Source organism: Drosophila sulfurigaster, chromosome 3 (assembly GCF_023558435.1).
Source record: "Drosophila sulfurigaster albostrigata strain 15112-1811.04 chromosome 3, ASM2355843v2, whole genome shotgun sequence".
Lineage (NCBI taxonomy): Eukaryota > Metazoa > Arthropoda > Insecta > Diptera > Drosophilidae > Drosophila > Drosophila sulfurigaster.
Window position 1 is genome coordinate 19135949 of NC_084883.1, and position 13427 is coordinate 19149375.

Sequence of the window (13427 nt, forward strand, 5' to 3'; positions counted from 1 at the left end):
AGTGATAATTTCGTTCGTCGGGGGTTTGTTGTTGATGGCATTGCCATTATTGTACATTTTGTACATTTGTCACGAAATCTAAAACAAAAACTCTGTTTACGTTTCCTTCGTGAATCTTGTGCCCCTAATGAATTGTGACAGCAACGCAACTCTTGACGGGCATCAAGGGTCAAAGTGGTCAAGGCATCTTTTATTTGTTCTTCATTTGTCGGGAATTCACGAGATTTCTTTTTGTTTTCATAATGAAAACTTGGCTCATTTTGCGAACACTTGAAGAAATATTTAAGTTTTTAAAAATCTAAAACCATTGAAAAAAAATTATTTAAAAAAGCTGTAGAATTTTTTAATGAAAAACAAATAAAACGATTTTGAAATTCAGAAAAAGATGGCTCAGAATTTTAATTAACTTACATTTTTAAAGTGAAGATGGAATATAACTTTAAAACTTAATTCAATACGTAAAAATTGTTTCTGAAGTTCTTTAAATGAAGTAAATTAAAATGAAATGAAAATATTTTTCCGGTATACTCCCAATTTTTCTATGTGTACTCCAGTTGTCATTGTGCAACACTTTCCGCTCTTCATACCCTCCACCCATTAAGGAAGAGAGACAGATCTATCTTCTATTTGCCCCCAATTTTATCGGCTATCGACTATCAGTGCCGTCATGCCATCAACGTAACGCAGCCCTAAAGGTTTGAATGACACCCCAGTTCGCAGACTGAGATTCTCAATTAGGATAATCTTCGAATGACTACGCAAACAGTAGTCAAAAATTGGCAAAATTCGAAAATTCGCTGCGGACGTTTCGGTCAATGCATTGGACACAACGCGATGAGAGAAAGTCATCCGAGTTCCGAGTTTCGAGTTCCGTGTTCCTTCCTCGCCAGGGATCCCAATAACTGTTTATTTTGGCTTGTAACTGTTTGTTGTTGTTGTTGTTATTGTTGTTGTTGCTGTTATGCTGCTCGTATTTGTAGAGGCATTGCAAATTTCGGTGTCTCCTGCTTTTTCCGGCACATAAAATTTTCCGTATTGTCAGATGAAATGCGTCTCCTGGGGGCGGCCTGGACGATTGGGCGGGTATTTGTATTAAGGTCGTGGACTCTTGAAGGGGGGAGGAGAAAGAACGGGTCGACTGCCCTCCATTATATGCACATAAAAATAAATTCCAAGACTTTATTATGCCCATGTACTTGTCATTGTCGAAGTCGATGTGTGTGCAATGGACTGTGCTTTCAAGAGGGGGGAAAAACGAAACCCGCCTGCAATTGCAATTGTGATTGCTGGCAGAAGAGGGATCGTTTTGCATTCGTATGTTTGTTTTTGTAGAACAGTGTAGAGAGACTCGACTTGTGTTTAATTTTTTGCAAAAATGTGTTCAATTGAATAACATGCGATTGCTTCATTGGGTTCCATTGGTGCACGAGTTTTATTTACGGATTATTGAAGCAGTTGTGCTTTACTTTAACTTTAATTGAGTTACTCTCTTCTTGTCTGACCTCAACTGCTCTCTCTTTCCCTTATTCAGTCGTGTGTGTCAACAGAATTTGCTGAAGCAAAGCCGCCGCCCACACGAAGCAAACAAAAACTCAGTCACTTATCGGAGACGCAAACAAAATGACAGTTTGATGCACCGAAAAAACTTGCAATTGGCCCCGAAATTGAGAGCCGCCTTTCAGACGCTTTGGCATCTAAGCCAAAGTAAATGACGCCAACTCGGCGCTCGGCACTCGGCAAAAGTTTTGCCGTGCAAAAAATACAAGTTGTGCTTATTGATAAACTCAGTCACTTTAAATTGTCCATTTGCAACTGTAATTCCATAATGTGAAGTGAAGTGAGCCACCAGACACAAAAGAGGCAGCAATCTCATCTTGAAATTCACATGAATACATTCTCGGCTCTTAAGCATCTCTGAAGCACTTGAGCATGCCTTTTGGCCACTGTCAAGTGGCAAACTGTGGTCAGGCCATTATAACTTATAAGTCGGTCTACCCACTATACTTTCTACCCACACTCTTCACTCTTCACTCCCCACTCTGTCGCTCAAGTGGCGGAGGCGGTTTTGGTAAATTTTTAGTCATGCCATTTTCCAAATGAAATTCAAACTGACATCGTATCAATTTAAATCAAATGAAGTGCACTTTTTGACTCTGTCGCACATTCTTTATTCTACTCTCTCTCTCACTCTTTCAACCGTTCGACTCGACTGCACACTAGATTTGGGCTAAAAGTTCAGGACAGGCCGGAAAGCAATCGAGCGTATCCTTTAAGTGCTATGCCGAAAGTGGCATAAACTTTAGCATAGTTTTTAGTAGTTTTTGCTGTTGTCGTTAGGCTGCAGTTGACATAGTTTTGCTGAGCAGAAAACCCAGCACGTGCGAATGCCACGTGAAAATGGAGTTAAAGTTCCGGGTTGAGCTGCAGCTCATTACGTGGCCAGCAGCACAAATGATGTGACAAGTTGTTGACCAAATTAGAATTTTGTTCTAGAAATGCGCACAAAAGTATGCAACACGGCATCACGACGACCATCAAGGACTCGCCGGGTTCTACCTCATCTCCTCACCACCTCACCTGACCAATTTACGACTCCCAACTCCCGAGAAAACGATGCCAGCAATTTAATGAGCTGCCATTTATATAAAAAGGAGCAAAGTGGCCAAAGGTAGCCAAATATTTAGCTCCCTCTCTCTGTGTGTGTGTGTGTGTGTTAGAGACAGAGTACAAACACCTAAGGGTACTCGGGAAACGAGTCGAGTGTGAGTGCGAGTGAAAGTGTGGGTGGAGGAGGAGAGTATTCACATGCGAGGATGCGAGTCCGTGATTCATGCAATTCGCACAGCAGCTGGCCATAAAAATGGCTTAAAATGATCATCATAAACGTTGAGTGAGCAAATATTGCAATAAAAGTAAATGACTGAAGGACGTCGTAAAATATTTATACGTGATGCTCACACACACACATACACCGAGAGTCTCACATGGTGATGGAGTCTCATGAATATCATAAAAAAAACGAAGAGAAAAGAAACCAAACAGAGCGAGAGCTGCAAAATTAAGGCAACAATTGAGCAAGTCGAGCAAAAAAGTGCTAAGCATGCAGAAAAATATGCGATGGCAAAACAAAAAGTCGCGTCGACTTTTGACCTAATGATGAAGTATTTTTTTTACGAAACAGGTGAGCAAATTGATGCCAACTAACTGTGAGTATGTTATTCACTCTCCACTATTTATAGTGCCCATATTATGGCACAAAGTTTGTTATAAACTCAATTTTATGATAGTTGCAATCAACCCATACCAAAGCTTCTCAGTTAGTTGTGCAAAAGCTGAGCCATAAAAGCCGTGAAAGCATCGGGTGCCATAAAACTGTTTACAGCGTTTGGGCGCCTAAAAGTAGGCAACGACAACAAACAATGCCAACGGAAAGTGCATTCAAATTGAAAAATCAGCAAATTTTAATATGCTTGCGACCCTTCAGTTTTAGATTCAAGTTATAGAAGCGATAAAAATGTTTAGTCGAATATTTTTGTCACCATTTCTCGGTTAGTTGTCTTTAAACTAGATTGTAACTGATTGAAATTCCATCGCTCGTTTTACAGTCATGCCGTTAAGCTCACCATCCTCACCATGTTATTGAAACTGACTTTATATTTGCTACCCCTATTCGAGAGTGGGGTGACGCTGCTTCTCTTACGCTCTCTTACTGTTGCTACCCCTCCAAGGATGTTAACTGTGCAGAAGTTTCGTCAAGTTCTCGCTTTCCCCTGCTGCTTCAGGGGTAGTTAGATAATGTTAAATAACATTACAGTGCTCGCAGGGGCTTCTTTATAACATGTATTTTAAACTAACAGCATGTTAGCTTGCTCTGTTAGCAACTAAGTTGTTTGCTTGAATATAAATGTATACAAAATGCTAATACAAATGATGTCAACCAACTTAAAAGTTAATATAGTGTTTGATGTTATAAAATGTTTGTATTTTATTTATATTGTTTAGCTTTCTCATGCTTGCTTAAAACTCACCGCAACTGTTATTTAACAGAAAGAGCTTAGCAGTAATTGTACATAAAGCTTTATTAACAGAGCTTTGGCATAGCTTTTACCCATTATAAGAGCCTGGGTAGGGGAAGTTGCCCCTAAATGTGCTTTTGACATCAAGCTTTGCGAAAGCTTTTCGCCCCTAAAAGCCAACTGCAAGTTACAGCTGCCGACGAAGGCGCTTACAAAGGTTGTTGCTTATTAAACGCGGCTCACAGCGACGTCGACGTCGGCGTCGGCGTCGACAGCGACAGCGACGCATTTAAGCAGCCAGAGATACGATGAGAATGGATTGTTCGGGCTGCATAGTTTGAGGTCCATTGCGCTGCTATTTTGGCTTTTTGCATAACTTTTATTGTGTACGACAGGCGGCAGCCAAACACAGCTGGCGAATTTCGGTTTTGCGAGCGCACGAAAGAGAGAGAGAGGGAGAGAGAGAGAGAGAGCGCCTTGCGGAAGTGAATGCTCAGAGCTCTGCTTCGGTCGCAGTTGCTGTCGCTGCCAGCGTCGAGTTGTTGCTCATCTCCGAGTGTGCTGCTATCTGTGTGCATGTATGTATAAGTATGTGTGTGTGTGTGTGAGTGTGTAAGTGTGGAACAGCAACTCGTGGAGCAGTGACGATGAAGCTGATGCTGAAATGCGGCCGGTAGTCGCATCGTCGCATCAGGCTAACGCCGCCATAACGCAACGCATTCAATGTGGCAAGCGCAACAATGAGCTGCTGCTGCTCCAGCAATCGCTACTGCTATAGCTGCTGCTCTTCGTCATCACCATCGCCATCGTCGTTGTCGTCGGCGTCAGCGTCGTCGTCGTTGCCCGCGTCGTTGTCCGTGTCGTTGTCGTCGCCCGTTGTCGTAGTCGACATTCTGTCGTGTCGTGTGTATGCAATTTTGCATTAATTTTTGTTGCTGCGACCGAAAACTTAACTGCAGTTTAGCGTACATTTTCAAACGACGTGCTTCGAAATGCCGTTCAAATGGCCAATTGTAAAAGTGAAGCTGTGAACATCAAGTATACGCCGCTTGTGTTTTGTCCGTGAACAATTTTCGCAGTGCCATCATCGAGTGTAGACAAAAACATTATTCCATTTGGCGCCAAAAAAGCAGCAGTGCAACCATTTTCAAGTGCCACCCCTCTCCCCTCTCTCTTCTATTCACAAAGCGTGAGTGTGTGTCTGCATATGTGTGTGTGTTTGTGAGCGACGACCGTAACAAGTTGGCAAACATAGTGCGAGCAGAGAAAAGGCAATTTTTAAGCACACAACAAAAATTTGAGGCCTCCCTTTGTAGCTTATTAGTTGCCCACTTAAACATATGTGTGTGTGTGTGTGTCGCGACATTAAAGTGAGCTTTTGACCAACGTTGCGTATGCGTGATATTAAAGCTGCTTCACTGAAGCTGCTTCCTTTGCCATCACATGCGTATTAAAACCTTTAATATTCTCACTCAATGAATAGACAATAAAGCCTTTGGCTAAACTGTAAAGCAACTGAATCAACAGCATGCCAGCGATTAGCAAAGTGTAAAGCAAATCAAGCAAACGCAGCCACAGTTTGATTTAAGCTGTAAATAAGTTTGTGTGTGTGTGGATGAGAGTGTGTGCGAATGTGTGCGTCTGCAATCAGCAGCAAACTATATCCGGCATTCTACATATCTGCATCCGTATAACTGGCGCTTATCCGCTTGAATGTGTCGCTTGGCGCACTTAATAAACATCACTTTCAATAATAATATAAGCAGCCGCAGGCGGGCCATAAATTTTCGGTTGAGCACTGGCTCACTGACAGCTGCCCGCTTTCTGCTTTCCACTTTCCGCTTTCCCTTTGCCGCTTGCCGCTTGCCGCTCTGATAATTCGCGGGCAAATAAGGCAAACTCTTGAAACTGAAACTAAACAGCGAACAACTTTGGCAAATAGCCGACAGCAGCATTTGCGAACATGAGCGAACATATCCAAAATTTAAATTAACAAGCAAACAGACAAATAAACATACAAACATACGTCGCGCGTACAAATAAATAAACAAAGCACGAAAGCGAACAAATAAACAAAACAGCGCCCAACGCCCAATTTCTGTGTCTGCAATAGAAATTTCGAATTGTGTGTGTGTGTATTGATCAATAATTTTCGGCAAATAGGAAAGTAAAAAACGCAAACTGAACTAAATAGAAAAACAGTTAACTGAACAATAAATATAAAAATTTGATAAACACTGCGATTACAACAAGACTCGATTGTATGCTGCAACTAAATGTACAATGAAATTGATTGTCCAAGAGGTAAGTGAAACGATTGATAGATTGATCAATTGATTATTTGGAAATCTACACAAATTAAAGTTACATAGCTAATCCACTCGAGATGTGAATACCTCACTTGTTGCATAAATGCATGGCCCTTGAATATAAAGTGGCCACATCAAATGGGCCAACATCGAATGCCTTGTCTGGAGAGACTCGTTAAGGCATTGAGCGAAGGCTTTTAACGCATTTGCTACACCACAAAATGAATGCAGCAGCTGTGTGTGTGTGTATGTGTGTGTGTGCTGAACATCGCATCGCCTGCTGAGTTACATATTAAAAGAAAATACAAGAAAATGCCGGCAAATATTTCATCAATAATGCACACAGACGAATGTAGATAGAGAAAAACCAGAAAACCAAAGCATGCCACCAGCCATTGGGAGTGTCAGTCAGTCAATCAGTTAGTCAGCCGACTCCAGCTTCAAGTTGCAAAATGCTTACACAACACACTCGTGAAACCATGCAGCAAATGGCCAAGAGGACGCCCCTGATAATCATATTACACATACGACCCGTTATATTCACGTAGCCAACGAAGACCTCTTATATAACATTCAATTCATAGGTTTCTTGGCCTCAACTGTGCCCACGACGGCTTCCATTTTGCAGTCTGCAATTTACATATTTTCATCTATTGTTTGCAAATGCTTTTCACACTGAAACTTTAGCTAGTTTGTTGTGCTGAGTTGAGGGTATTAACAGTTGTCTGCTTAGTGACAATGAGACCTACTATAAATGCCTTTCTTGTTAAATTATTGAAACATCAAGCACTATTATCATACTTTCGGGCTAAAAGTATTCAATTGCAAAGCTTTCATTATGCAAAATGCATTGACGTTTGAATACAATTAGATATGCAAATTTTGATTTCAATGTTGTGACTCGCATTTATGCCCACACATCAGAGAATGTTTTGAAATTGCTATCAATAGTTTTGAATTATTGATTCATTTGAATATTTAATAGAGAATATTTTTAACTTGCAATCATTAGTTTTAAATGATATATTTCAATGTTTAAAATATAATATTTTGAATTTGCTATCAATAATTTTGAATTATACATTTTATATTTCATAGAGATCTTGAATATATTTTTTAGTATTTCATAGAAAATATTTTTAAATGATATATTTCAATATTTTACAGAGAATATTTAGAATTTACTGTTATTAGACCTAAATTATAGCAAGCAATGTTTTTTATTTATACATTATAATATTTCATATTCGATTTTGTACATCAATATAATTTTTAATATTTTGATTTGTGTTTTATAGGTTATCTTATCCGATTTTTATTCTCTTGTGTCGAGAATGTTTTTTTTCTTTATACAGCAAACTTTATTTATGATTATTTTACTGAAATATCTCAGTACTATATGTTATGTGTGCAGTAAACTTCAAACATTTCAAATTTCATTATAAAAGTTCTTGACCTTAAATATTAACATATTTTCAAACTATTTACGAAATATATCAATATTATAAATTGACAGTTTTTTATATTTACGTGTTCAAATTCTTAACGTATAAGGATTAAAAGTTGATTAACCATTAAAGACTTTTGGGATTATATATATTAAGTTCTTCCTCTAAACAATAACAGATTGAAGTGTTATTCGTAATAAAGTAAACCTAAGAATTCAAAGAGTATTGTCAATTCTTTCAAATGAATTTCAATACTCGTTCATATGGGAAGAGACTCGGCTCAGTTGTGCTTGTAAATGCTTTGAATTCAATAATAAACGTTGCATAGCTTGCAAGCTAGCCTAGGAACGGTGTCTCTTGGAATTTTTCAATTTTATTTATGTATTTGCTTATTTACACACACCCACACACATAAAAACACACATCCACACACAGACAGAGGCACCTACTTGAATACACATATGCAGATGCAAGACATTTGTTGTGCTGCTGTTTTGCCTTTACTTGATTCGCTTTACATAACACATACATACATATACATATATATTTATGTATGTATGTATTTACACATTCACTCACATATATGTATGTATGCATAAATAGATGTATTCATACGCACGCCTAGTGCCAGGACAGTCAGTAAGGACTAAGGATACAGGATACAAGGGCAGGAACTCAAACAGGAACCACATGCGATTTGCATAGGGAAAAATATCATCAAGGCGCTGGCGGTTAGTTGTGTGTGTGTGTGTTTGGTGTGTGTGTGTGGGTGTGTGGTAAGTACGAATGAGATGTTGCGCTAGTGATTGTCTCTTCTTGTTGCTCGATTCGCCTTTCTTTTGTTTGCTGCTTGCACTCTGCTTGCTGCTGCTGCTGCTGAATGGTTGCCCAACAACAATATTAAATGAAAAGCCAACGCAAATGTGCTTTGTGTGCGTATGTGTTCACTCACACATACACACACATACTCTTAAATATACATTTGAATTCCGTTTCAAGTTAGCGGCAACTGCGCAACAAAAATAAGCCAACAAAATGTTGAGCGATGCCCGCGGAAAGCGAATCAGGGAAAGGGATATACATAGGGGGGTGAAAGGGAAACGCGGCTGCAGCTTGGAAATTATTTTTAAAGGTAAGAAAAATATGTAAAAATTTATCCTTTCGCACTCGAATGTGTGTGTGTGTGCGCGTGTGAGTGAAGAAAACGAAACGAGAAATAAAAATTGAAAAGCTGGCAACACATAGCTGGGAAACCAAAGAGAGGGCGGAGGCCAAAGATGCTTACAAAAGGCGCCGTGGAAATAAAATAAAAATGTTAAAATAAAAAGCAGCGATGGCAGCATCTGCCGCCAGCAAAAGGATTTGCATGCGTCTCAGTCTGCGTGTGTGTGTGTGCGTATGTGAGACGAGAGTGTTAGTGTGTGTGTGAACCTCCATTTGCCTTTTTTGCCAGAGCGGGACACACGGCACTCGGCACTCGGCACTCGGCGGCGCTGGCGACTCTCCCCGGGGAACTATTGTTCTTATTGTTGCCTTGGATATTTTCTACGCTGTTAAGTTGACGCAAAAGGATCTCCGGATCTGCCTGCAGTCTGTCGGTGTGTGTGCGAGTGTGAGTGTGTGGAAAGGTACTAAGTCGGAACAAAGCTCAAAATTATGCAACATATTTTTTATTTTATTTCCGTTTCTCGGGCTGTTTTCTTCTTGCCTTCTTCATCCTTTTGCCTCCTTTCCGTTTCCCTTCTTCCCCTTTACATATTTATTGCGTATTAAAGGAGAGAAGCTGAAGTGCTGAGGCATTTGCTTGAGGTTTGCCCTGCCAACGCGCATAATTAAATTACGTATTTTTCTTTGAGATGGAATTGAACTGATTATGAAAAAAAAGGGAATGCGATTCCATTTGCCATTTGTCTGCTACTTATTTTGCATATGAATACACATATCTATTTATATTATTATGTGAATGAGTTGCACACTCATAATAATTAAAGAGAAATTATACATAATATCGTTTCTATGCAACACAAAATACTTTTCAGCTTAATGGGTAAATATAACATAATATTAAAAACAAAAAAACACAATTAAGCATTTTTATATAAATGGAACAAATAAAGTGATATATTCATATAAATTCAGCATCAATATTGATTTTATAAATATAATAAGTACACTAAAAGTATATAGATATAAACATATTTTCATATGTTTTAAAACTACATTGGCATCTCATTTATTATGCATTTCTATGCAAAAGTTTAGTCAAATACTTCACATTTCGAATTACTTTTCTTTAGTTCTCCCAACGTACGACCGAAAATTGCTCAATTATGTAGCTAAAACGGAAATGTCCAAAAATTTAATTAAAATTGCCAAACTTAATTTTGCTGCACACAACAAACAAAAAATGCAACAGCAACAGCAACAAGAGTGAGAGCAAGAGAAGCGTAAAATATCTAAATATTCTCAGCCACACACAACAACACGGAGAGAGAACAGCAAAAAGCTAAATCTCCTCAAATTTTCCAATGCTACACAGAGAATTTAGGGTGGGGGAGAGGTAGTCGAAAACTTTAGTTTCAGACTATACATTGCGTTTTCAAATGAATTTAATTCAATGTCCTTTCAGTCATTCGTACAATGGACACAACGGCACACGTTGCTCTGCTCTGACATTGTCCTGCATTTGGTTGCTTCCCAAGGTGGAACTTTCAATGCGAATCCATTCAAGCAGCAGCCTCATTCTCAGTCTTCGACTCTGACTCGGTCTCTGACTTTGGCTTGCTTTTTTGGGGCAACTTTCAATGCGCTGTTGAAAGAGTGAAAGGGAACCTAGAACTGAGAACCGAGAACCGAGAAGTTCTCGATGTATGCAAATTGTTGGCGCCAAAGAAATGACCAAAAGCAAAACTTTTCGACACTTAATGAATTGCCGGAGGAGGCCACGTCAAAGCAACTGGCAACTACTCACAACTAGGATTGCTTGATTGGCTGTGCCGGTGGCCAAAGAGTAACCGTGGCGTATACTTAATATGCAAGCACGTGTTTACTTTGACATAGTTCTAATTGGGCAACCCAAAAAAAAAATATTACTAAGACATAAATTTAGCTATGCTCTTTCTAAAACAATTTAGCTTCAAAGTTATTTAATAATAATTTCCTTTATTGATCTCTCTGACCAACTTATATAATAATAGTCATCTGTCAGATTCTTTTGAGAGCGCAAAAGTTACAACAACCCAATCAAGTTGTTCGCAATCAAGTTCGTACAATGAGCAAAACTAACAAAATGTCTTAGGGCGCATTGTCGTTTTCGGGTCCTGTGTCTCGATGTAAGGCAATAAAAGACAAAGCGTCGAGCTCGAGTTGCCAAGTAGCTTAGCATAAAAGAACCGAACTTGGCATTCGTTCCAAGTCGTTCTTCGTTCGCCTTCGACTCACTTGGCATATGGTCATGCATATTAACAACCTATTTTTATAATACCAAGACATTCTCCTGCCTCTAAAATACGCCCGACTAACTGACCAGAACGGCTTCTTTGCTCTGAATGCCCACCGCCCCATTAGCATGCGATGGGTCTGTCTATTAAGGATGGGTGGCGAGGCGAGGCGAGGCGAGGCGAGGCGAGAGGAAGGAATCTTAGCAACTGGCACTCATGACTTACTCAAATGCACATTGGCAGGCGTTGTCAAAGGCAGTTCCAAATCGGAAATGGGCTGTGCTCGTCGTCACCCTCGCCTCGCTTCGACTCGAATCGTTTCCACTGACATTTTGGGCCATTTACTTAAACTTCGAAGTCGAAGAACTGTATGTAGAAGTGGCCTGGCCAGGCATTTAAATTCAATCGTCGCATTTTTTATGCGTTTCCTTTTCCTTTTTAATTTGCTTGTTTCATTTCTTCTACATCCTTCCCTCGCCTTGCTTCTCTGTCTTCTCCCTCTTTTTTCGGCCATGTCCTTGACGTCCATATCCTTCTCATGTATGACTAACATGTTATTTTTTGCTCTGCTTTGACTTCCGTTTCACTCGCATCCAAAGTGAATGTGTCTGTATGTGTGTGTGTGTGTGGATATGCTGTCTATGTCCTGCGGATGTAATAATTGTCAGCAGCACTTTGCGTAGTTTAAACGCAGCCCACGCAAAAATAGTCAGCAAAGCAGGAAATGCTAAAGTGAATTTTATGCAGCACGAAGCTCTTTTACTCTCTTCTTTCCCCTTTCCTCTTTGCACCATATGCAAATCGATTGTCCAATTGAATTTTAAGTGTTTTTTGATACTTTTTACTGCAAAGTGTTTCACAGCTTAGGGCGTGTTGGCATATGAAATGTAATTGGCCAGCCCTAACTCGTCTGGGCTATTCATGATTTATATTATCAATATTCAAGCACTTCCAAGTTGCAAATCTCGGTTCGTGTGACTCAAATACTCTCAATAGACTTTTTCAATGAATTTCGAATATTCTTGTCACAAGTTTATAATAAATTTTATATGTTGGAGAAAACTGCAGCAGTTAGGTTTAACTAATTGTGCTCTTGGATTTGTCAATCCTTAACGCATTTAAAGTGCACATCGTTATAATTTTTAACTTCTTATCAAGTAGATATCTAAATAAAGTGTTATTACTCACTATAATCTAAATTCGATACTGTTCATATTGTAAATAAATAAATGAAGTGATTCTTAATTCAAAAATCTTTGATTTATTATTATTATTGTTATTTAGTTCAACTACAAATTGTATGAGGCTAGTAGTGTAATTAATAAACTTCAGTTTTAGATATATTAATATTGGAGCAAGTAAGAAAGCTAAAGTCGAGTGTGCTCGAGAATACATTAATCGCATTTTGAACAAAAGCAAAACAGTTTCGTACTAAAAATATACCAAAGACCATATTTTGTGTATCGATGAAGTACATTTAAAATATATTAGATTGTCAGCCAAAGCATTTAATACCCGATGGAGGTGGGTGTATTTTGCCGTACGGATGTACCTTTTGGTACTACCCTACAGGTAGCGGGTATAAGAACTACTAAATAATATGTTAAACTACATGTAATAAATTGTCAACATTATATAGCTAAGCTAATTCAGCTCTAAATGCTAAATACACGGCAAGTTTTTATTTTCTTAAAATAATGCTAAAGTAGCTTTACTTTCTCTCTCTATCCTACTGAGCTTCAATTAAATCACAAATAGGCAGCAGCGACGCTGCAGCATCATACATCGAATTACCGGCTGGCAATTACGGAACACACACCACACTCATGTCAGATACACACGCACACACGCACACCCATATATAAGTATAGCAACAAATGAGCGCATTTAAAAACATTAACGCGCCGCGCGACGGCTGCAACAAAAGGGCCACAAGGGCGACTGACAGGACAGTTGAAGGAAGAGCAGTAATAAAAATGCAAGCAGGGAGTGAGAACGAGAAAGAGGAGAGAAGAAAGAGAGGGGAGAAAGGGAGATAAAAATTGCGCAACATGACAGCAAAATGCATATTATGCATAATTAACTGTTTATGCGAATGAGTGACAAGCGAAAGGACGTGGACTCGGCGCCGAAGCAGCAACAACAAGAGAAGAGTGGGCAAAGGACGAGCTAAGGGGGAAGGAAGCCTCTGACAATGCTGATGATGATTATCAT

At 39.2% G+C, this 13427-nt stretch overlaps 1 protein-coding gene across 1 annotated transcript in view; it reads left to right on the forward strand.

Annotated features, from left to right (window-relative positions):
* LOC133845978 (probable serine/threonine-protein kinase dyrk1) overlaps positions 1–601 on the forward strand; it is a 61502-nt gene extending 60901 nt beyond the window's left edge. Inside the window, exon 5 of the mRNA XM_062280677.1 lies at positions 555–601. Coding sequence (XP_062136661.1) covers positions 555–601 — 47 coding nt within the window. The remainder of the gene's footprint in view (positions 1–554) is intronic.
* The last annotated feature ends 12826 nt before the right edge of the window (positions 602–13427 follow it).